Source organism: Anopheles gambiae, chromosome X, assembly GCF_943734735.2.
Source record: "Anopheles gambiae chromosome X, idAnoGambNW_F1_1, whole genome shotgun sequence".
In the NCBI taxonomy this organism is placed as follows: domain Eukaryota; kingdom Metazoa; phylum Arthropoda; class Insecta; order Diptera; family Culicidae; genus Anopheles; species Anopheles gambiae.
Genome location: NC_064600.1, coordinates 3120059 through 3141834, shown reverse-complemented (window position 1 = coordinate 3141834; position 21776 = coordinate 3120059). Strand labels below are relative to the sequence as shown.

Here is a 21776-nt window from a genome sequence, read left to right as displayed (position 1 = left end):
GCCGGCTTTTCGGTGCGGATGAGATGTTTCGGTGTCAAATGGTCAAATTGGCAGAAGAAAAAACGCAAGCAGCACATAGAAGCCACGGGCTCGAGCTGGAAAAACTAGCGATGACGCTGATTGCTAGTGCTCATCACCGCGCAGCCGGGAGTGCTGGTACCCAAAATAGGACAACAAAAAAAACAATTTGCAACAATCCGTTGGTGTTAACAATTTGCTGGCGGAACAACGGAGCGCTGCTACTTCAAGGCCTGGGAGCGCTACAACAACTTTCAGCTGGAGATGTCGTAATGTCACGCCGACAAACAATAAGGCTTTCAAAAATTGCTTCCCGAGGTTGTTATATCGGGTGGTGTAGTGCGCGTCCCGCCGAGTGCGTATTTCTGGGAATGCCAACAATCCGCCCCAGCCTTCTGACGTGAAGTAGTAGATGTCGAGTGAGCCGTTTGCTAAATGTTATTAGGACTTTGATGTTGTACTTCAATTAGAAATCATTGGAAGTGATAGTTACTGTGTTTGCTAATTTGACAGCTTCGGTGGAAATAGCGTGATCGAACAGAATGGCACAATTTGCGGTTTGATGCCCTGAACGTGATTTAGACCGTTTGGGGGACTCCCATGATACAGCGCGAAAGAAGGTGTCTCTTTATTGAGCAAACTGTAGGCGGTAAATGATGTCACGCTTCTGTTTTTGACGAGTATCTCTGAGTAATTTCGAACCAAAAAAGCCCAAAGATGTGATGCTGAAAATGACCGAGTATCACATAACACCAGACCACCCAAAACATTCAACCAGACATTCGCTATCGCGGCCGTACATTAAAGTTCGTTCGGTAAAGTTGAGTGTCAAGTGTGTAATCGACAAGTAGAATTGGGGAAATTCTGTTTGGATGCTCAAGAGCATGCCTAGCATTACGATGCCTAGGCGGAGCAGGGTAATCTTGGAATCTACAAGAGGGCTTTGGTCTGGAGCACTTCCAACATTCCAGCAACAATGAAAACTTCCTTGGAGGCACACCCACTTATGGGTGCAGAAACAAAAGGTATCCAATTTAAGCCTCCGTTGCATCCGGCAGGTGTATTGCACTATAGCGCGCTATTGACTTTTGTCAATTGGAGTGCTTTAAATCCGGGCAAATCCATTTTTAATAGCTCAAACTAGACACTTACCGATGTAAACAGGTCAAAATGGTTCAGCTTTCGATTAGATAATTCCCATAGCTAAAGGTATACTAGAGGCTGATTCTACAAAATTAAAGTTTGCTTCTTAGCTGTTTAAACTGTTGTCTCGTTCCTAACAGCTGAACTCCTGCAACTGAAGCTGACGGTACGGTTCCAACTTGAATTGGAGCAAAATTATTTGCAATTGAAGCGTTTTTATCATTATGCTTCAGCGCTTCTGGCCGTTGGTGGGCCAGTAGGAATGCAAGATTCCAACCAATTGCCGTAGAACTCGCGCATCTTGGCAGCCCAGCATCTCCGCAGCCGTTTGCATTTGCATTTCGTGACGGCATCATCGGTAGTTGTTTTTCTTTTTTTACATCGTAGCTATGGCTTTTTTGTGCCTTCTTCCTCTTCTTCTCAGTCCTTTCCCTGGTATTTAACTACCCTCGAACTGACAGTTCGAAGAATTATAACTTCACCAGCTGGCTCGATGTCCCGGTTATGTCCCGTGTACGCAGATATGCACCACCGCACAAACCACCGTTCTGACGAAACGCATTTGTGCGTCCGGGGGCGGCGGGAGACTAGAAAAAATGCATCATTACCCGTAGTGTGTGTGTGTGTGTGTGTAGCGGGGAAGCCGAAATGGAGATTAACTGTGGTCTCGGTGTCTTCGGGTGTGGTGCTTTTGTTTTTATTGTGCGCGCGGTCGACGCTGGCATGCGTACCCCGCCTCTGGAAGGTTTTTTTTCTTGTCCTTCTTCAATGTATTTTCCTCCCATGAAGACAGCGGCGAGAACGGTTTTTCCCGGTTTTCGGTGGGTTTTCGCTCGTAGGCAGAGCGTGTGGAAAAGCGGCACATTCTCTGCGTGCCATTGGTAAATTTTATAGCATAGATTATTTTTCCCCTAGGCCCCTACAAGCGTTCTGTACCGTGCCCTGCCGGTGGAAACAGCAGTTGGACGTGTTTTTTGGCGCATTTCGGTTTCGGTTTCTCCCACCCCACCCCTGCACGTCTCTAGGCCGGGGTTAGATGAAGTCTTATTTTATGACTCGCTCGCTACGAACCGTACGCGCGCGGCATGCATTTTTCAGCATTCCCCCCCCCCCCCCCATTTCGGTATCGTTGTAGCAGCGGATAGAGCTCTAGGTGTAGGCCTACAGAGTGACTCAATTTTTTGCTACACGATGTACCGCGCAAAGCGTTCTTTTGATTAGCCGCAGCGGTTCGGAGCGAAAATGTACTCCCAAATTATGCGAAAACAGTTGAGCATTTACTTGTAAATTTTCTTCTCCTTTTCTTTCTTGAAGATTGCGTCAGTTTGGCGCAAAATGCATTGTTTTGCTTATTAAGTCCATTTTGTACAACGATTGCATACTTTCAGGGGCAACAAGCAAGCCAAATACAAAGTACAGCTTGATAGCGAAACCATCTTTAAACAATTGTACAAAACCACAACACACAGTGACACCTGTAAAACAACAGCCAAACTCCCCCCAAACACAACTCCCCGGTTCTAAATAACTGTCAAAATGCGAATCCTCCCAACCGCGAGCAGAACCAATCGTTCATCACGAGCGCGCGCATTGTTTTCGCTTCTCGTCCCCCGCACAAACGGCATCCGTGGCTTGCCTGGCCCACATTTCAGCAGCGAACACGGCGGACAGAATTAATATGCTTATCAAGAAATGGAGATGGAGTTTTGCGTACGCAAAACGGATAAACTGAACAAATAAACAGCGGGATAATTGAGATAAATTAATGGCCTCGTCGGGCTCCCGCCGCTGTGGAGCTGTCACCGTCCTGTCGGTTTTGGCGTGTTCCGCTTTTGCTTATCATTTCGTCCCGCAGCGAACCGGCTCCCCCTCCCGGCACGTTTCGGGATGTGTACGTGTGCATTATTCACGCTTATCATTATTGGAAAAATGTAAAAACGCGCACCGTTGCGCGTCGACAAAAACACGACGGGACGGGCGGAGAAAACGGCAGCCATGGGACCATCGTCCTGCCCAGCGCCTGCCCGAAAACGCGCGTACATCCTTGCCGTTTCCACCCGGGGCGGCCATGGGAGAACGAATTTGCATGGCCCAGCTGCTGTGGCAGAGGGGTCTGCCTTATCCGGTCCCTTACTCACCGTCATTTGTTTACGAAATCGTGCTCAAGCATCAACCTTCTCACACCGTCACGCTCAATCTGCGTCGGTAATTTGTCATTATGATGCGTGCGCTGCTTTTTCGCCCCTGCGGCTCCTGGGCGGACTCGGGGGTTTCCCGCCCGGGCCGGAAAATTCTATCTCTGTGTGTGTGTGTGTGCCAAGGGTACCAGGGCAGCAAGCGGGGCAGGAAGGGAAGAACGCGTGGAAACTCGTCACGGCTAATTGATCACCCTTCGCCGCGAACGGTCGATGGTTTGTTATTATTTTGTGCGAGAGAATAATCGAGCCGCTCGAGCGCTCGGGAGTGGTTTTTGTGTTTGAGGTTTGGCAGGCAAAAGGCTCCCGGTAAAAAAAAGAGGGAACCAACCTATGTGGGTGAAGGAGAGGGTGGCGGTGAAAGAGGCCAGGAATAAATGGGGAAAGATTAGCCTGGCAGGAAGACAGCAGTAAAAAAAAGGAAGAAACGACAACAACACGCTCGAAATGGAGATAAATGAGAGATGGGCACGCGGGAAAAACGGCAAACTGAAGTAAGTGAAAAACCGGGATGAAAAGTGGCCAAAAGTATAAAGTTGGAACGGTTTAAAAAGAAACCATCACAACCAACAACAACAAAAAAATACACACGAAAGCTAACTAATATGCTCTAATCGTGCCGTAACGGTTTTCGGTGTTAAAAATGTTGTCAAAAAAAGAAACGCTCCGAAATCCAAAGCATTTTTATATGTTAAAACAGAGGATGCGTATGGAAAGAACGAATCCCACAAGCAACACTTTTTTTATGGACACAAACAAACAAAAAAGGCAGAGGCCGAAAGAAAACAACGAGATCGGGTTCATGAAACCAGCACTGTGTTTTTCTTTTTTTGCGCCCCACCGTGTCTGTGTTTGCCCTTTTGCGAGCAAACTTTAATCTAAATGTAAAGTTTGCCCTAAGCTCCTCATCAAGCAGATTAGCGAAGAGGGAAATCGGAACCGGCGGTGGCGGCGGTGACGTTGGGATATCTTTCCGGTACGCGACTTGCTCGCCCCGCGTGGCTGCGAACCTGACGCTGGAGCAGTTCGGAGGTTTCTCTTTCGAATTTGTGTTTGGCAGCCGGAACGCTGGGTTCCCATTTTGAGCGCCAGTGGGCGCTGCTGCACGCTTAGTACACAACATTCTTAGTGCATTTAAACCTGCTGCAATGATTCCAACGCCCTGCAAGGTTCGAACGGCAGGTATGATATGAGATTTAATCGACCCAAAGCCCGGCAGGGATTAGGGGCAGCAGCTAATTGATTAAAATTGTACCGAGCTAATTGGGCAATATTGGTGGCAAACAGCACGAATCAAAACACACCGCAGCGCACTAGCCGTACAATCACTGTTTCGAAACACGGCCACACGGGAAGAGACAAATAAAAACAGGACGACCGGAATGGAAGCAACAGAGACTGCAGGTTAACCTGTTTGGGGGCAGTGCACTTTCCAGCAAATCTTTCTCCCAGATTAAACAACTGACCCTTAAGGTAGGGCTTCGGCAAATCGGTACCCACAAAACCGCACCTACAAATGCAAGTGCTTTCCATCCCTTCCGGTGCGGTATGCCGTACCGAACCCTTCGCTTAGCGGGAACAAACCAGCGCCAGGGCTCAAAAATCGCCAGCAGCAGCAGCGGCAGCAGCAGCAACAGATTCTGATGCTTGTTCTTCCCCCTGCTATGCTGTGACTCGCGTGCTATTCAACCGCACTGCAAGGGGTTGTCGCTCGCGCGCGGCTAATATCGTACAACCCGACGGTATCGGTCGCATTCGGGAGGGGTACCGAAACCAACGCGGCAAGGGAGCGAACTAATTGGACGCTATTATGTTTTTCGGATCTAATTTGTTTAATTGTGTGATAGCATAATAACGATTACATCATAATCATTCGGGCATTGTGATCGGCGTAGCAGCAGTAGCGCGCGACAAGTTGTTGCCGTACCGCTTGCGGGCTACATGCCGCTTATCGGTGTTAGCCCCGGGGCGGGCGCGATAAGGAGCAACAGCAGCAAAAAACGGGCATGCATGCTCGCACGGATGCGCAACGGGAAGGTGGGAAAGCAAAGCACAAAAACATGAGCGCCAAGTGCCCAAACAATGCGAACACTTGTCATGCCGTGCTGTCAATGAAGATTTCATCACACACACACACACACACACACACCGGATCGCTGCCTGTCTGTCCCTGTCCCTGGGAACTTTTTTTCCCACGTACGCGACTGGAGGGAAGCGAGCTGCAAGATAAAGCGCAAGCTGCTCTTTTCGCGCTGGCCGAATGGGAATTGGACCGTTCTGATGGGACTGGAACGCATCTGACTGGATACACTAGCGGTGAGACAGCTGAGCATGCGAAAAGCAGATTTTGTGCTGCTCATTTGCATAACTTCAGGCAGTTTTTAATGTAAAACTCCTGCAAGTATGCAACTAGCGGCACAAAACGTTCGTTTTTGTAGCGCGTATCGTGCTGGAACACATGGGTTGAACTGCACATACCGAAGCAAGTGTTTAGCAAATGGTATGCCGGCCTACTTCCCCCCCCCCCCCCGCTTCCATACCGCTCCTACCCCAATGGATGGTACTTACGCTTCAACTTCTCCAGCGGCTCGTGCAGCGCCGACGAATGGTGATGCTGATGGTGGTGATGGTGATGATGATGGTGGGCAGACAGGTCCGGTGCGCCGTGGTGCAGGTGTCCCAGCCCGCCACTGTTGATACCGCCCGGCGACATCAGGCTGGTAATGGCGGACGAGACGCTCACGCCGCCGCTGACCAGCCCGTCGTGCAGGCTGTGGTGCGTGTGGGGCCCATGGTGCGCCCCGGTACCGTGCAGGTGGTCCGCCAGCGTATTGTTCGCGCCCCCGGGCCCACCGCCCGTACCGCCCGCCCCACCACCGCCGCCGCCGCCTCCCCCGGTGCCGTTGACGCCGACCAGGTCCTGCAGGCACAGGCCGGCCGAGTCGCTCATCGTGTCGCCGAGGCTGCTCGGGGTCGGACCGCCGGAACCGCCGCCACCGCTACCGCCGCCGCCGCTACGCTCCATCACGGGTTGCGGATATAGCGAGGATAGCTGGTTATGGCCACCGCCCGGGAAGATGTCCTTGTACGGCCGAAGATAAATCGTTTTGACGGTTTGCTGCGTACCGGGGTCTCAAAGTAAAAGGGGTACGGCCCACCGCTGCTACCGGCTGGCGGGCTGCTGCTGCTACTACTGCTGGAGTGCGGTACGGCTGGCGAGCGCTGGCGGGACAGCTGCGCCCCTTCTCGACCGTTGATGGTGGAATGCAGCGAGTGCGCTCTGCGGCCGTTGCTTCCTATCACCTGCATGCGGGACGGTGGTAAACAGAAATTGTGGCGGAGAGGGTTTGGAGAGAGAAGAAAAGAAGGTGGTGCAGCTCATTAGTTAGGTGCGTTTGCATGGGGGAATATCGGAACATGTGAGAAGCTTTATCGGGTTAGTTGACCGAAACTGAATAGATAGCAGCTCTATGTTAGTCGTTGGGATGCGTTTCTATGGTGCTTTACTAGCTTAGAACTCAGACCGATCGTGTGTGCTTCAAAAGAATTTTTTTGGCACTAATTAAAGTATTATTCGAAGCGCATGTTACAGTGCAAGATAAACTCAAAAGATAGAAGTCTGCGGATCCTATTTTATCATAATTAAGTTAGTTTATACAGCCAGCACCACTATTGGACATAACTAGAACGACGAGACTTGCAGTAAATAAAATAAAAGCTGTTGTCTACCAACTATCTTCGTTTCTCTTTCTATTGTGTTCATTAAGAACAACTAAGCTTCATTGCTTTTATTTGCCGTACCCAATGGTTAAAAGAAGTTTTCTTTCCAACTTCTAAAATAAAGAAAACCTAGAATTATAATCTGACGCTTCAGCTTTTATCCCCCTAAACACCAACTTTAACCAGCTTCAACTATTTGAATTGAAATAATTTCAACTAAATTTCACCATACAAACTTATGTGCAGGTGCATTTTTTAGGCAATAATAGATATACCGAGGGCCTTCTCGGATTACTACACCACGTTTTCTGACAATTGATATTTGTAGCTTCAAATTATGTCAATACTTCATAAAAAAACCATGCACTAAAAACCAGGCCTTAGTAGGCATCAATAACATAAAATCTTTTTTTCGTTGACATGCCATAAACATAGACAGTTACATAGAAGTTATGGTATTTTACACCAAACTCATTACTGGAAAACTACACCCAACTTAAAGAAACGGAGCGTGATTGATGGGGATCAGAATTGAACGCTGATCCTCTGGTGTGTAAAGCCAACCGCTGTACCACAGCTCTATCGCACCGCCGCCGTCCATGGAGTGTTATTTGTAGACAATGTTAGGAAGCAAACTGAACAGTATCAAAATCAATACTGAAAACATTGCAAGGCGCAATTTAAACTAATACAAACCGTTACAACTTTCGCGGCGGTAAGCTCCCTTCATCATTCCGTCGCACTAAAGGCTGTGAATTTTAATGAATTTCAAAATGGACGAACCGCGCGACGGCAACGAAACCGAAATGTAACATTCAAACGATGATTATTCTAATGGACTTTGCTTTAAATGGGTTTCGGTCGAGCAAATTTAAAGCCAAAACCGTACCACCGGCTTATCCGGCACAGCGCATTTACATTTCCCATTGCTTTGCGTTGCTTTGCGTGAAGTGAAAAGGACCACAACAACAACAAAAAAAACACACGATGGAACATAAAACTCCAACTCCAAAAAAGCGGGAAGCACCCGCTGAATAAATGAAAATAAATGACAAAGGAAGTGCATTGAGCGCGAGCGGTTGATTGACGATGCCCCAACGGCCGCACCAGCGCCTTGTGGGGGAGGGGGCAAGGAACAAGGGAATAAAGATGGGGCGTGGGCCTTTCACTTTCTTTTGCTGGTGAATTTCTTTTGCACCCGCCTCCCAGCCTCCATCCAACCCGATCGATCTCCTCCCATGCCTTCCCGGGCACGGCGCATGCGTGCACCGTTCCGTACCGTTCGCCTGGTCGCACGCGGTGAAGAACGCTCGCGCCAAACGTCACCGTTTTATCAAAGCCGAGTGTCTCAACTTTCAAGCTCAATGATGTCCTTGACAGCGACGCCAAAATCTTTAGCCCCCCCACTAGCACTCCATGGCGTGCGTTTGCGTACTGCGCGAGCGCTGCCCTTACTACGGGTGGCCTTTTCCGTTAGCTAGAGCTGCCATAACGGTTGGTAGCGGCATTAGATTGGTTTTGTTGGGCTTTTTTTCCTCCTCTGCTTGTTTCTCTGTTATCTTTGCCTCCATTTCTTTACAAAACGTCAATGAATGGGGATTAACGTTAATTAAAAATAATTTAATATGCCCAAACCGTACCCATCGGGGAGGCTATTTCCGCCAGCGCTGTCCCTTTCTTTACACAACCACAGAGATACAGACACGCAAGGCGCGCAAGAGCTCCAATCGGCGCATATAAATTGAACCAAACTACCCCAAAAACCGTCTCCACGCCAAACTACCTGGGTCGAGCTTGGTGGCTGCCGAGGCAGGGCCAGTGGAAGGGAGTGGAGCAAAAAAAAAATAACAAATCGAAAAACCCTTTTTTTCCCCCCCTGGAGTATATACTTATTCTAGCGTGGGTTTGGTAGCCCCTTTAATGTGCCCCGAAAAGAAAAGCATGGCCTCCGCCCGGTAATCTCTAGGCGCCGTAGGGTTAGCGCAAGCGAAAGGCGGCCTAGCAGTCGGCATCCCTTGCGCTCGATTCGCAGTGGGAAAGCACGGGCAACCACAGCGGGGAAAATGGTGGCAGGCCGGGCGCGAGCCCCCGGGGTAGGGGGCGTAAAGCAAAATAAGTTTTTGGATGAAATTCGAAAAATATCAACCAACAATCTTAATTCCATTGACAGCGCAGCATCCCTGTGTTTTTTGGTTTTCCCTATGGGTGCGAGAGCGAGACCGGCGAGCGAGCTGAAAGGACGCGTTGGCAAAGGGCCCGCACGCCCTCGCACGGGGATGCCCCTTTTGTTGAGGGAGATTTTCCACCCCGAAGCGAACCCTTCCAAACACACATACACACACACACACAGCGATGGTGTGCGCGCGTGTACGGAATTGGTGGATCTGGAAATTCGTTTGAAGTGAATAAGGATTTCCCCAAATGTCAAATGCCAGTCACACGTCTTGCCGTCTCCTCCGGTCGCTTCCGTTGCGTTCCGTTCCGTGCGATGGTGCCCCGTTTTTCGCAAACAACACACACACACACACACACAGTAGGTGGGTGGGCGCAGAGAACAGAGTTTTCTCCCCCAGTTTCATTTTGCCCTTGCCCGTACCCATTTGGGATGCTAAATTTTCATTGCAAATGGAATGGAACGTTAAGGATCTTGCGCGAGAGTGTTCGGAGAGGGGGGAAGGGGGGGGGGCAAGATGGCGGTTGGCGGAGATGGCTGGGTGATTTTACTTATATAAATGTGTTCTAGCATTACAAGTAAAGATGGCGGGGAGATAAAGAGAGAGAGAGAGAGAGAGAGAGAGAGAGAGAGAGAGAGAGAGAGAGAGCGAGAAAGAGACGTTGGTTGGATGTTGTAAAGTATTCGTCTCCGTACAAATGATTTGCTATAAAATTAGCTCACTTTAAGGCAGGCAGGTTAAACTGAATGGTGTACACTACAGCCGCGTATCTGCTCTAGTATTTACACACTCTAGCAGTGCCAAGATTAAACCATTTCACCAGTTGGGCTTTGGCAGAGGAAAAATGTGCCATCGAATGTGGAAAGCAACCGAAAAAGGGGAAATACACTACCCAACCTACTATATTACTCAACCAAAACCCGTTGTATTATAGTATCACAAGCACCTCAACCGGGTGGCATAAACAGCCACACGACGGCAAGGCGTTTGGGTAACCGCACACACTCACACACTCACACATACACACCGCCACACCACACCGGATTTTGGAGATGCGAACGAGCGCGAGTCGTCCCGCCCCAGCCCCGGCAAAACGGCACACTCGCTGAGCCCAGTTGATTGAACAAAAAGATAATTGGATGTGCATTATGCTTTCCGTTTTTCCCAAGCCCAATCCCGAGGGCAAGGGTAGAGCGAGCACACAAACACTGTCTCAGGGTTTTAGTGGCATGATTCTGTTTTCTAGTGCTTCACCTTCTTTTCCCTGTTTTTGGGGAGGTATGTCTTTTTTTTTGCTTTGCTTTGCTTTGCTTTGCTGCCTGACTAAGGTTCGATGTCGTGCGGTCGTGCGGTTCAAGAAAACAGAAGCATGCGAATAAAATGGATTACTTTCTCTTTTATTTCTTTTGCTTTTCTAGTAAGCAACTAAACCACTAGAGGGCGCTTGCAGGGTGGCAGCAGGTTGAGGGGTTAACAATAAACATTGGAAAATTCACTGGAAAAATAGTATTTGCCCATTGCGCTCACAGTACAGCTGCTGCCAGGGACGCACAGAGGGCACCCAGTACGCTTTTGATGGTTGGCTGCAGATAACCGAGGCTTCAAACACACACTGGCAGGTTCATCTTCCCGCATTTCGCCTGTCCTTAGTACACACACACACTCACACGCGTACACACTAATGTTTCAGTACATAAATTCTATCTACATTGATCGGTTTAGTTTTGTATTTGCTGGGCTTTGTTTCTTCCTTTTGCTACTGTTCTAACGTCTTACAACTGCACGAAAGGAAGACAGTTGAACTGGTGAACCCGACTGGAAAGATGTCAACTCGCTGGGTGGCATGTACGCAGTGTAAGGTCGGGTTTGCTTTTTTTTTTATTCTTGCCGCAAGCCGCCTCAATCAGTGACATTTGTAGTACATTGCTCGGCTGGAGTAAAATTCATTTAACTAAGGGTGATGTGTGTCTTTTTCTTTCTTAACGAGCCATCTCTATTCATTCTTTTTTTTTTTTTTTTTTGGCTACCTACAAAAAGGATTCTAGAGGTGAATTTGAGCATGAACCTTTTAATATTGACAGGCAGCATGTCTATTTCTGTTTCTTATCTTGAAACAGTTATAATACTCGAATTCTATGGAGACAATCACAATTAGAAAGTGAAATGGTGAACATTGAACATTTTCTCCTAGGCATGATTGTTTATCAAAGGACCTTACAATATTGAAGTATCTTTTTCGTCATCTTAAGCGATACAGCTGAGGCCGTCCTGGCGAAAATAAATGTATATGCCACGCGCAATTGAACACACAAACTTATTTGTAAGATCACAGTAACAAGCGCTTTAAGTGACGTGTAACAGTAAACAAATAGTTTAGATTGACAGTTAATAAGTACTGCCATAAAATGTCAAACTAGATTCAAATACAGTTTTATAGCAAATCAAGCACGGAAGAAATGAAAAGGTTTGTCAAAGCAGATTGTTGATTATTGAGTATTCGCTCAATAAAACATTAACCTAACTGTGAGTAAATCCTTTTGTTGCGCGGTAAATATCAATTTCAGTAAATTCAACAGCATGAGTGGCTCACAAACACTTTGAAATCAATATTATAGCTACCTTAGTAATAATTCTCACAACAGCAATACGATGGACAACATGTGAGCGTGATCTCAGTTACTATGATTCTTAGTGGATAAATTTAAATAAAATATAATTTTTTTTTTTGTGGTGTAACTGTAAGTACAAGTGTACAATAACTTTCCACCAGATATGGTATAAATAGTGGCTAAGCTAATCTGTCCTGCTAACGCTATTATTTGTGCAACACTTTCTAACATACCAAATTTTAGATACTAAAACACTAACTCAAAATCTTTTCCGCTAGTTTGCACAACTGTCAAAATGATTCTCTAGTCAGCACAATTCCGACGACAACTGCCGTAAGCACACTGAAGCGGGCAATTTAAATGTTTTCGAGCAAGCAGTACCCGCACGCCCCATTTCCAGCACTCAGAAGCGAAATTGAAAACACACAGAACGTTGCTCGCTGCAGCACTTAATCCGCAAACGTAAACTTGCGAGTAACGGTGGCAGGATAGTAGTGCGGTAAGTAATTTCAAAGCACCTTTCACAAGGATGGCCCTCCCGATCTGGGAAAGAAAGTGGCAGCGTACTATCCGGCAACAACCGAAACCTGATTAAAACATAGTTTCTGCTTGGAAGAAGGAGGAAGGGTTCATAGTAACACAGAGCACCGCACACGACCACATATTACACACTCGTAATCTCAAGTTGGAATTGTTTAGGTACAAGGCAAAAGGAGAGCTTATGAATTACCTATCTATCCTCTACCATCTTGAATATTGAGGGTTAGTACAATCGCAATAATAAAGAAGATTATTAACGGCTGCAAGCGCTCAGGAAGAATGTGTTATAGTGTATCTTCGCCCGGGGCCAAAGTACACAGTCGTGCCGTCGCGCTTGTTCCCAGCACACGCCGTACCCAAAGTGTTGTCTTTTCTTTGCCCTGAACTCCTTCGCACTCTCTCTCTCTCTCTCTATGGCACTCAGTCCAATCCGCTGGAACCAACGGCTAGAACCATGGAAAGTATCCTGGAGTACGGTGTACGGAAAAATTGCCTTCAAGAAGAAGAGCGATGCCCCGGCAAGGAAACACAACAATGTGTAGAGAATGTACAGACACGCCATTTCGGTTCGGCCTGCTGCCGTCCCGTGGCCCCTTGTAACCCTACGCTACCGCAAATGTCCCGGGTACCGGGGCCGGGCAAGTAAAGCGAGTCAAAAATATGGCTTATAAAGTTGATAGGATATAGTTTATGGTTATGATCTGTTTTTATTTCCCTCCTGCCTGGTGGTGCACGCTCCACTGTCTTACACAGGGCATGTGCATGTGTTATACGACGGGTATTTATGAATGACATATGGAGGAGTAAAGTTGAGCCGCCAAGACACTGGGCCGCAAAAGGGAAACACAAATTTTCTGAGCTGCCGCCCGGACACGCCACATCTGTCCCCCTTGCCTTTCTATGGTGCCCCATCGTCCGCGCCCGTGTGACTGTGTGTGTGTGTGTGTATGTCCTGTCTATCCCGGGGGTGAAAGTGGGCGATACAAAACCTTGGGGATAGCATCCACAGCATCCACCGTCTGGTGGCACTGGGTGCCTTTAGGAGTTGCAGAAGATAAAAATGAGCAAACGGGTACGGCATGGCTCTCTACCGTCCTGCCGAAGAAGTGGTAAAAAACGATAAAATTTTCAAAGAGCCTAGCGGTGGGTTTCGTTACGGCCCGGTTGGCTCGTTTTGTGAGGGGGCGAGCTGCTGAGTTATAGGGCGGAGTTCCACGTCGTTAGATGTATGTCGACAGTTCCAAGGACGACGTTCAATCAACTGCTTCACGACCGGCCCAAGAGGGCAATTTCGAGATCTTTAACCATCTTTTCTTTGGAGTTTTTGGTTGTCGTCTTTTTTTTTCGGTTGGTTTTGTTTGAGGCCCCACTGGCACTAAACAACGAAGAGGAACTTTGTTACCCATTTCGGGCAATTATGCTGTTGTGTGCTCTTCCTTGCCGGTGCTGTATTGCTGTCGGACGGCGAGGTGAAACAGGAGTCATGGTAATGAAATAAATTTCACTTTTACGTCTTCCCCAACCATCCATCCTAACCCCCCCCAACGTCAACGTGCAAAGTTTGACGAATCTTTTTGCTCCGGCAGATCGGTAACGGTTGTGCCTTAGCTGGCTTTTCGGAGCCCCGGATGGGCTAGATTATTGCACCGCAAAGACTCGTGTAAATCGTTACATGTTTTCTTTTTTTCTCTTTTTTTGAGGCAAGCGCAATTGGAGGGCCTCGGTTTTATGTGGACATCTTGCTAAAAGAGTGTAGCCATTTTGCTTAAATCCTGCAAGAAAGGTGTATTATTCATGCTTCGCTTTCCATAACACTCGAGCTCGGGCACCCAAACGGTGGACCACATTTAGAGAAAACATTACCGTAACCATACTCAAGGTAGTGAAAGGTAAGACGCCCCTGTTGTGCCCGAGCCTTGTTGTGTTTTGCAAATTCACCAATAAAGACTCGAATGTATTATGTATTGCAACGGACAAACTTCTTGATTAGCAGGTTTAATTCAATGTGATGGGAGTTGAACCGTACTTTTTTTACGAACGAAATCATGTTTTCAGATGATGATTCCATATGTCCAGATATCTTTTGGGCACTTTAAAATGTTTAATGCATACTTGACGACTGTACTTGGACCATTCCATTTCAAAACATTCCACATTACTCTGCATGTTCAATATAATACATCTTAAATTGTAGCCAACCCCGAGCACGCCGATCGTGTGGCTTAGTTCCCAACCCAAGTGACATTTGTTCGAAATTCCCATTCCCGAAATTCCATTTGTGGGCGATTAATCGGGTTTAAAGCGTAAAGATTTCGTTAGAGTGTTGTTGTGCCACATCATTTATTAAAAATTTGGTATTTTTTTTCAGAATAAAAATAACTACACGACCAATCAAAAGAATCCGTGACGTTATTTACCCGACGGAATGAGAAGGATGCAATAAAAAAGAAACATCACAGTGGATTTTAAACGGCTTGTTCTAATATTTCCTTTCAATGGTGGGCAGTTTAAGGCTCCACTTCAAAGGAAATAGCTCGAAAGCCCAAATTTCGTGCTCGAATTCACTTGGTTGGTTCTTTCAAGTTAGTAAGTGTACCGTTTTATACAATGTCCATCGTCTCAGGACAAAGTCTTGACGCCAGCGAAGCAGTAATTCTTCATTTACGATGGAGAAAAAGTTTCACACTACGCTGTATTATTCTAGACAGCACTTAAGTCAACAAAACAATGTCAAACAAAATCCTATCCTTCCCTACAAACATTCTACGGGCTAAAATTATAAAACTAAGTTAAGTTCAATAACCTTAGTAAACTCGAAAGACTAACCAATCATCCACAGTTCTTCGGTTTATCTTCGCCGTCACAAAGTCAATCAAATGCTCGGTACAACACGGTTCACAATGCAATTGTTTTGATTTCTGCACATCTCATGAGAGTGAAATATTGTCCTCAAGCATGTAACCATAGCTGTCAAGCTCACAGCTTGCCGGGATCAGTGCTTTGTTTGACGTGTCGATAAACAACGTACTACCGTTTGGCGACAAGCTGTCCCCGGATAGATCGTAAGGAATTGAAGCAGATCACGGCACCGGTCGCCGAGAAGCACAAAAGCGAACTCGGCAAAGCAGACACGACGTCACTAATCGAAACACGCATTAACACACCTCGTAGGGACACTCTCTTTAGCATCCGCTTCTCGAGACACGGCTCGGCAATGGTGCAAACTGTCCATCAGTCGTGTCTTAGCAGGCCGACACGAGCGACCCAGTGCATTAGGTGCAACGGATCATCGGCACAGGTCGTTTACGCGGACCACGCAGAAAAAAGACTCGCTGTCAACCGAAGGTTCACACAATCCAAACGAAACGCGAGAGCAACAACACAGCACACAACACCAACAACAGCAACAAAAACTAACGACCAAACGACATCAGGTATAACAACAAACATGCCGAGCTCGCTGAGGCACTACCGCACTACACGTTGCGTTATCTTATCGTTGCGTGTACATGAGAGAGTAAGTTTCTTTTTTTTCCGTATCATTTTTTTTTCCTACGATACCTCCAAGATTCATTTGTGTCGACTGTCGGGGAATCGTACAACGTCGGCCGACGGATCGACTAAATCTAGATAATGGAGCAGCGCGTACGGCGCTCCAGATTTGCTGTACCTCGAAATGACGTGTAAATAGTACACCGATGTACTCAGCTGTGTTCTTAGTGCTGGTTCTAAACGTGTTTGCGATGATGAAAAAATCGAAGCAAATCTCTCATATGGGTTCACTTGCTCAAATGTAATCAAAGGAAGTGCGATGCAATTAACACCGAGCCGTTTTACTTATTGTTGCCTACATCCGTAACAAAATGAGGTTATGGAAAATTGACACATTAACTTTAATAGTCAAATTTCCATTGCTCATAAACTTCCTGTCCTACAGATTAAATATTTATAGTATGCAGTTATATGCATTGTAACACAACAATCTTATGTATTTTTAAAAGGCTAACAATCTGTCCCGTTTTCTTTGGCAAAATTTGGAATACAACAAAATGATATCCGTCAAAAATGTATCACTAATGTAACAGCTAAACGTCAGTAAGCGTAAAACGTAGTAAAAGGTGAGCAACTTTTTATCACTTTAGACACATTTCACTGGCATCCCAGATCAACCCTACCGCACTTCGGAGAGGAGTTCTTCTTTTTTTGTTGATAGCTTTATAAACGTTCGTTTAAAGAACGGCTAACCAGCGCCATGTGCGTGTGTGTGTGTGTGTGTGTCGGGGGCATCGCAGTTAGTTTGCCCGTACGGCCCCTCGGCCGTTAGACTTTTTCACTTCCCAGTTCGGTGCGATTTCACCGCGGGCGAAAAGGAGAAGGCGTGAGCAAATATTGATCTACCTTTTTGTTATCAAACATTACCCCGGGAGATCTTTACCCATTATTTGTATTTTCTCGCGCGCGCGTTTCGCTGCACCGCTGATGCACCAGGAACGGGGGCAAAAAGATGCACCCGGCCCGACGGTGGCGGTAGCATGGTGCCGGCACGGTGAGAGAGACCGCGCAAAAGGAGAGAAAGACGGGTACAGCAACACGGGACCAGGCGCCAGTGTGCATACAAGAGTGGTGGCTCACTGTTAAGAGATAAGAAATAGCCTAGCTACCTGATTACGGATAGAGAATGCGCCCGAGTTGCAGCAGTAGCAACAATAACGTACCATGCCAGTCAGACTATTTTAACCTTATTTATCACAGTGCACGGGAGCGCTAACAGATTAGGAGGTCTAGGAAAATTTAGTTGTACCACGAAAATGTAAAATAGATAAAATATCTAAAATTGTCCATCGAACATCACCGCTCTCTAATTGAAGATTTACGGTTGAGTTGGTTATCATAAACGCAAATGATAAGCACAATGCCGCCGCACGCTATATTAAGGCCTCAATTAGCACACTGCCATATCTGTTCGGGGCTGTGCGGTGGGACAATCGCTTAGAATCACATGACACTGAGCAATACGTTTCTAACTCATCTCTTTCTTTTAGACCTTGGTTCGACTATCTTCACTTTCTCATAATCTTTATCACTCTTGTGCAATGCCAAACTAATTATGCAGTAGACCAAACTACTCCTTCATCTTGTTTTTTTAAATATAAAAACCTATTTGCAATAGGATTAAGAGTGACCTTTTCTTTTCAACTGGTTAGGGTAAACAAAAAATGCGTTCCATATCTCGAAGAAGTAAGCAGTTCTAAAAATCATACCATCAAAAGCTGTGTGTCAGGAAACTAGCTGAAATTCAAACAGAACATCTTCCTTGTTATTCGAGGCAATTATCCGAATCATACGGAACAGTGTCAAACAAACCGACTCTAAATGAACGGCAATTGTATTCGTATAACAGCAGGTTGTTACAGAGGTCAAAAGTTATGTTGAATATTGTTTTCCTTAACTCAAGACATTGCTGTCAAATTGGTCTGTTACTGCTCTTATGTTTTGAAAACAAACACCAACGAGAAACGCAAGCAGCAATACAAAAATCTAATTCTATAGTACTCCCCTACTTCCAATGCATTTTGTTATTCCCACACTCTTAACAGCAATAAATGATAAAAATTCCTTTCTAAATGTAATTTCTTGTTATTAGTGTATTATCTACTACATTACCGTAGAACTGTAAAACAAAATACTTTCCGTAGCTCCGATCTCACGGAAAGTTGTTTAACAACCCAGTCTCCGTTTGTGTCAAGTAATGCGTATGTTTGACAAAATCTTTCGTGCTGTTAGAGATGTCAAACATGAGATGAATGGAGTTACCTACCACACATCATCATAACACAAAATCAACATTTTTGACACATCATCTCGTGTCAAGCCGAGTCTCTTAAATAAACGCTGAATATCTGTAAACTGTTCTTATTCTGCGCTGAGCAAGACAACGCCGACGCCGAGAAGAAATCAGCTCTAAATAAGAATCGAAATAGCGTCGGTGTTACGTTAAGCTGCACGCCTACTAAGTACGCCATAACAATGTGGCTTCGAGGGGCGTGTTAATAGGTCATGCTCTTCTAAGCTCCCAGAATGATCTTATTTTCTCATTAATGTTTGCTCATATGTTATTAGCTATAATTTGAGCATATTACTTTGATATCTATTTCGATAAGCTCTATTCAACATAAACTAGAGTTTTAAAAGCTCATTCTGTCCCAATAGGTTGTGCTGATTTGTTTTTTTTTCTGCAACAAAAACTACTAAAACTTGTAACCAACTGTGCAAACACTCAAAACAGCTACACACAGATCTGCTCTTTTGCTAGGCAACCTGGACAACGCTCATGTGCTAACCTGTCCAGCAAATGGAAAGGCGGGGCGGTTTTAGTGCGGCTCCATTATCCCTGCGCGTTACCTGGACGTTACTAGTGCTTGCCGCTGGTGGCCAGTTGATTGAAGAGGTCTGCCGATAAGCACTCATCTACCTGCGCGGTTTGTTGGACTCAACCGAAAGCAACCGCCGGCAGTCATTTCGGATTCGGATTTGTGGGGATTGATTGTGTGTTAGACAGTAGCAGGCTCACCTTTGTGTTTGTCTTTCGCGTTACGGATCGCGCGCACGCCAGCCACTAATAGACCACCCCCCCCGCACAACACCCAGTAGCACCAGTGTGCGCACTACGGTTCGTTTCGGGGTTTTTGCGTTACGATTTGCGCAACTGCTCGCTGGGGAGGGTGTGGGAGGAAGAAGCTTTTCTTCGCTCCGATCACGACACGCGATCACAACTAATCACTGACACTCACAGCACACACTGAAACTCAAGTACGTACCGCCGGCCAGAAGCACAGGAACGAACTAAAGGTTTGCATTTTGGTGTTGTTTGCGGGATTAAGATGTTGGAGAAAATTATACATTAGCAACAAAACAAAAAACAAATATATGGAAACGAATAAAGGATTAAGAGTGTTGTTGTAACGCGTGTACAAAAAACGGACACACTAGTGAAGCAATAGCACACACCGAGCTGCTCCCGTATGGTACTGGTCGTCTGTCGACACCGCTGGAAACTACACGTTCAAATGATCACACACCAAGACTAGATTTTGCTAGGATGTTGTGCGTCCATCACTGTTTCGCACCGATAGCGAGTGTGTTTCATGTAAAAGAAAACTCCCATCTAAAGTTCCCAAGTGGATTTTTTGTTTACCTCGGATGATACTAATACACACTACATGCACATGTATGGTACCCGTTCGAGAATGTATCGATGCTGGTTTGGATCTGGCAAAGGGCACATTAACGTGGGCTCTTTATGAGATGCAAAGAGCCACTTAAACGTCTCGCATTAGGTCCTCAAAGTTTGGCTATAATCCACGTTTTTGCACCGCAACCGTGCCGTTACAGGTCCTGAGTGTGGGATGTCTTAGACATCCCATCCAAACACACTGCCTACTTTGCAATGCAAGTTATATAGCAATAGTGCACACGTGCTGTCTCAGGCCCTACCTTCTGAAGGTCCGCTAGTATCTTGAGATAATAAATCAACATAGGTGGCGTTCGCTTTGTTGATTGATCGTTGTCTCCGCCTGTTGCAGCAGGCCGAATTGGTTGTAGTTTTGTGTAGCGGCTGTATTTTTCTTTGCACTCGCGCTAAATCGTCCGATAACCAGATTGTGATTTGTACTACCACTTTTCCTATCAATTACGCATCCTGTTCCCCACGATCGCGAGGTCGTCACCCTGGGGGCAAAAAACACATACACTAACCCTACGGATCTGCACAGCTTCCTTCCGTTTGTTTACGGCTGGCTGTGAACGATGCTTTTTTTTTTTGCTGAGGCGCGCCTCTGTGTGTTTGTTTGTGCAGTCCCCTCGCAAAGCTCATTAAGCGCTTAAGCCACCTCTTATTCGACCGCGCACAACGGCTCGCGAGCAACCTAAATCCCAGCTTAATACGGTTTTTTTTTTCTTTTCTTCTTTTGCTTCTTCTTCTGCTGCTCCTTCTTCGTTTACCTTCCCGAAGTATTGCTAGACGTTGGGCGCTGTTCTGTAACACTACCCCGGGGAGCGGAAAACGCACAACATACGCACTAGCGCCGTGAAAAACACACTCTACCGCACCGCTACACTAAACACCGGGAACTGCGTGCGTACCGTTGTGCGAGCGCTTCGGTTGACTTTTCAAGTAGATTTGCTGCCCGCTGCTCGTAAGCGCGCGGCCCTGAACAGAAAACACGTACGTCGGCACGGCTGAAGCGCAAACGATAGATCAAGCAGACGACGATGAGACCACTAACCAAACGCGACGAACTGTACGGTGCATGTGTATGGCCGTTTCGCTGCCAGGCCCGGTGCTAGCGGGCAACCCCTACCCGCGCCGACCAGAAAGGGGTCCGGGAGGGGGCGAAGGAGGTGCAGCGGGAGATGCGAGCGGCTACCGATATTGGTTGCCCGCGGGCCCCCTTCCCTGTTGTGCAGCACAGCACCCGCCACTCACGGCCGGCCGACAGCGTGTTCGGGCATTGCGTGTGCTCTCGCTCTTGCCCGGGAGGAAGCGAGAGCACGCGACACTGCTCAAACTACGCCGCCGGCACTGCCTCAAGTGGCAGTGCGAGCGAGCGAGCGCACAGCTACGTGTGCACGCAGGCCGCCTATTGGTCCAACCGTCCCTTGCACAATACAACGCCCCATTTCTTCAACGTCGCTCCGGGCGGTAGGTAAGGGATCTTCTGTGCAGGCTTTTCCTCACAGCGAGCAGGAGCAGCAGCAGCAGCGGCGGCAGGGTTTGCCTCTGCGTTAGCGTTTGTTTTCTTTCCTCTTACTCTTCGCACACCTTCGCCTGTCCAATGAAGGAAAACTCGAAGGAAACCCCGCGGGCTAGAGCAAACAGATGCTGATGATAGCGTGCAACGATGCTCGCGTGCGGGAAAAGGCAGGCGAAACAACATTCGTCGCTCCACTGCACACTGCTGCATTTGAGGAAAGGGCTTGCCCAAATTTTTCTCGCTTTTCCACAGGCCTACTTAGGGTTTGTTTTTGATGGGGGTTTTTTTTTGTCGCATTCGCGCTCGCCTGTGTGTGTGTGTGTGTGCTGTGGCGCACACTGTACGGCCGGTCGCGTTGTTTTGACGTTAGTTTGATCTTCCTTTCGCCTGGCAATAGTTTATGCCTGCTGTGCTCTGCCACTCGCTAGCAAATGGCGGCCCAGATCCCCACCAGACAGATAAAAGGAAACGACGCACACACACACACACATACACACACATGCATACACTACTTAAGATGCTTGAAGGGCGCACGCGACATGCTCTGCTGTAGCCGGAGCGATGGAAATCTCCCCAAGTACGGTGCACGTGGTGTGTCACACGTTTTGGTGGAAGCACTCCGCG

General features: G+C 47.1%; 1 protein-coding gene across 8 annotated transcripts in view; it reads right to left on the bottom strand.

Moving 5' to 3' along the window:
- LOC1272074 (pituitary homeobox homolog Ptx1) overlaps positions 1-20726 on the bottom strand; it is a 58362-nt gene extending 37636 nt beyond the window's left edge. The window contains exons 1-3 of one of the 8 annotated variants that reach the window (XM_061663674.1): positions 20628-20726; positions 18802-19242; positions 5925-6659 (exon numbers count right to left, since the gene is read on the bottom strand). In XM_061663674.1, the coding sequence (XP_061519658.1) occupies positions 5925-6381 (457 nt within the window). In that variant the 5' untranslated portion in view covers positions 6382-6659; positions 18802-19242; positions 20628-20726. The other 7 variants (XM_061663663.1, XM_061663642.1, XM_061663672.1 and 4 more) reach the window with 7 other exon arrangements.
- Between the last annotated feature and the right edge of the window lie 1050 nt (positions 20727-21776).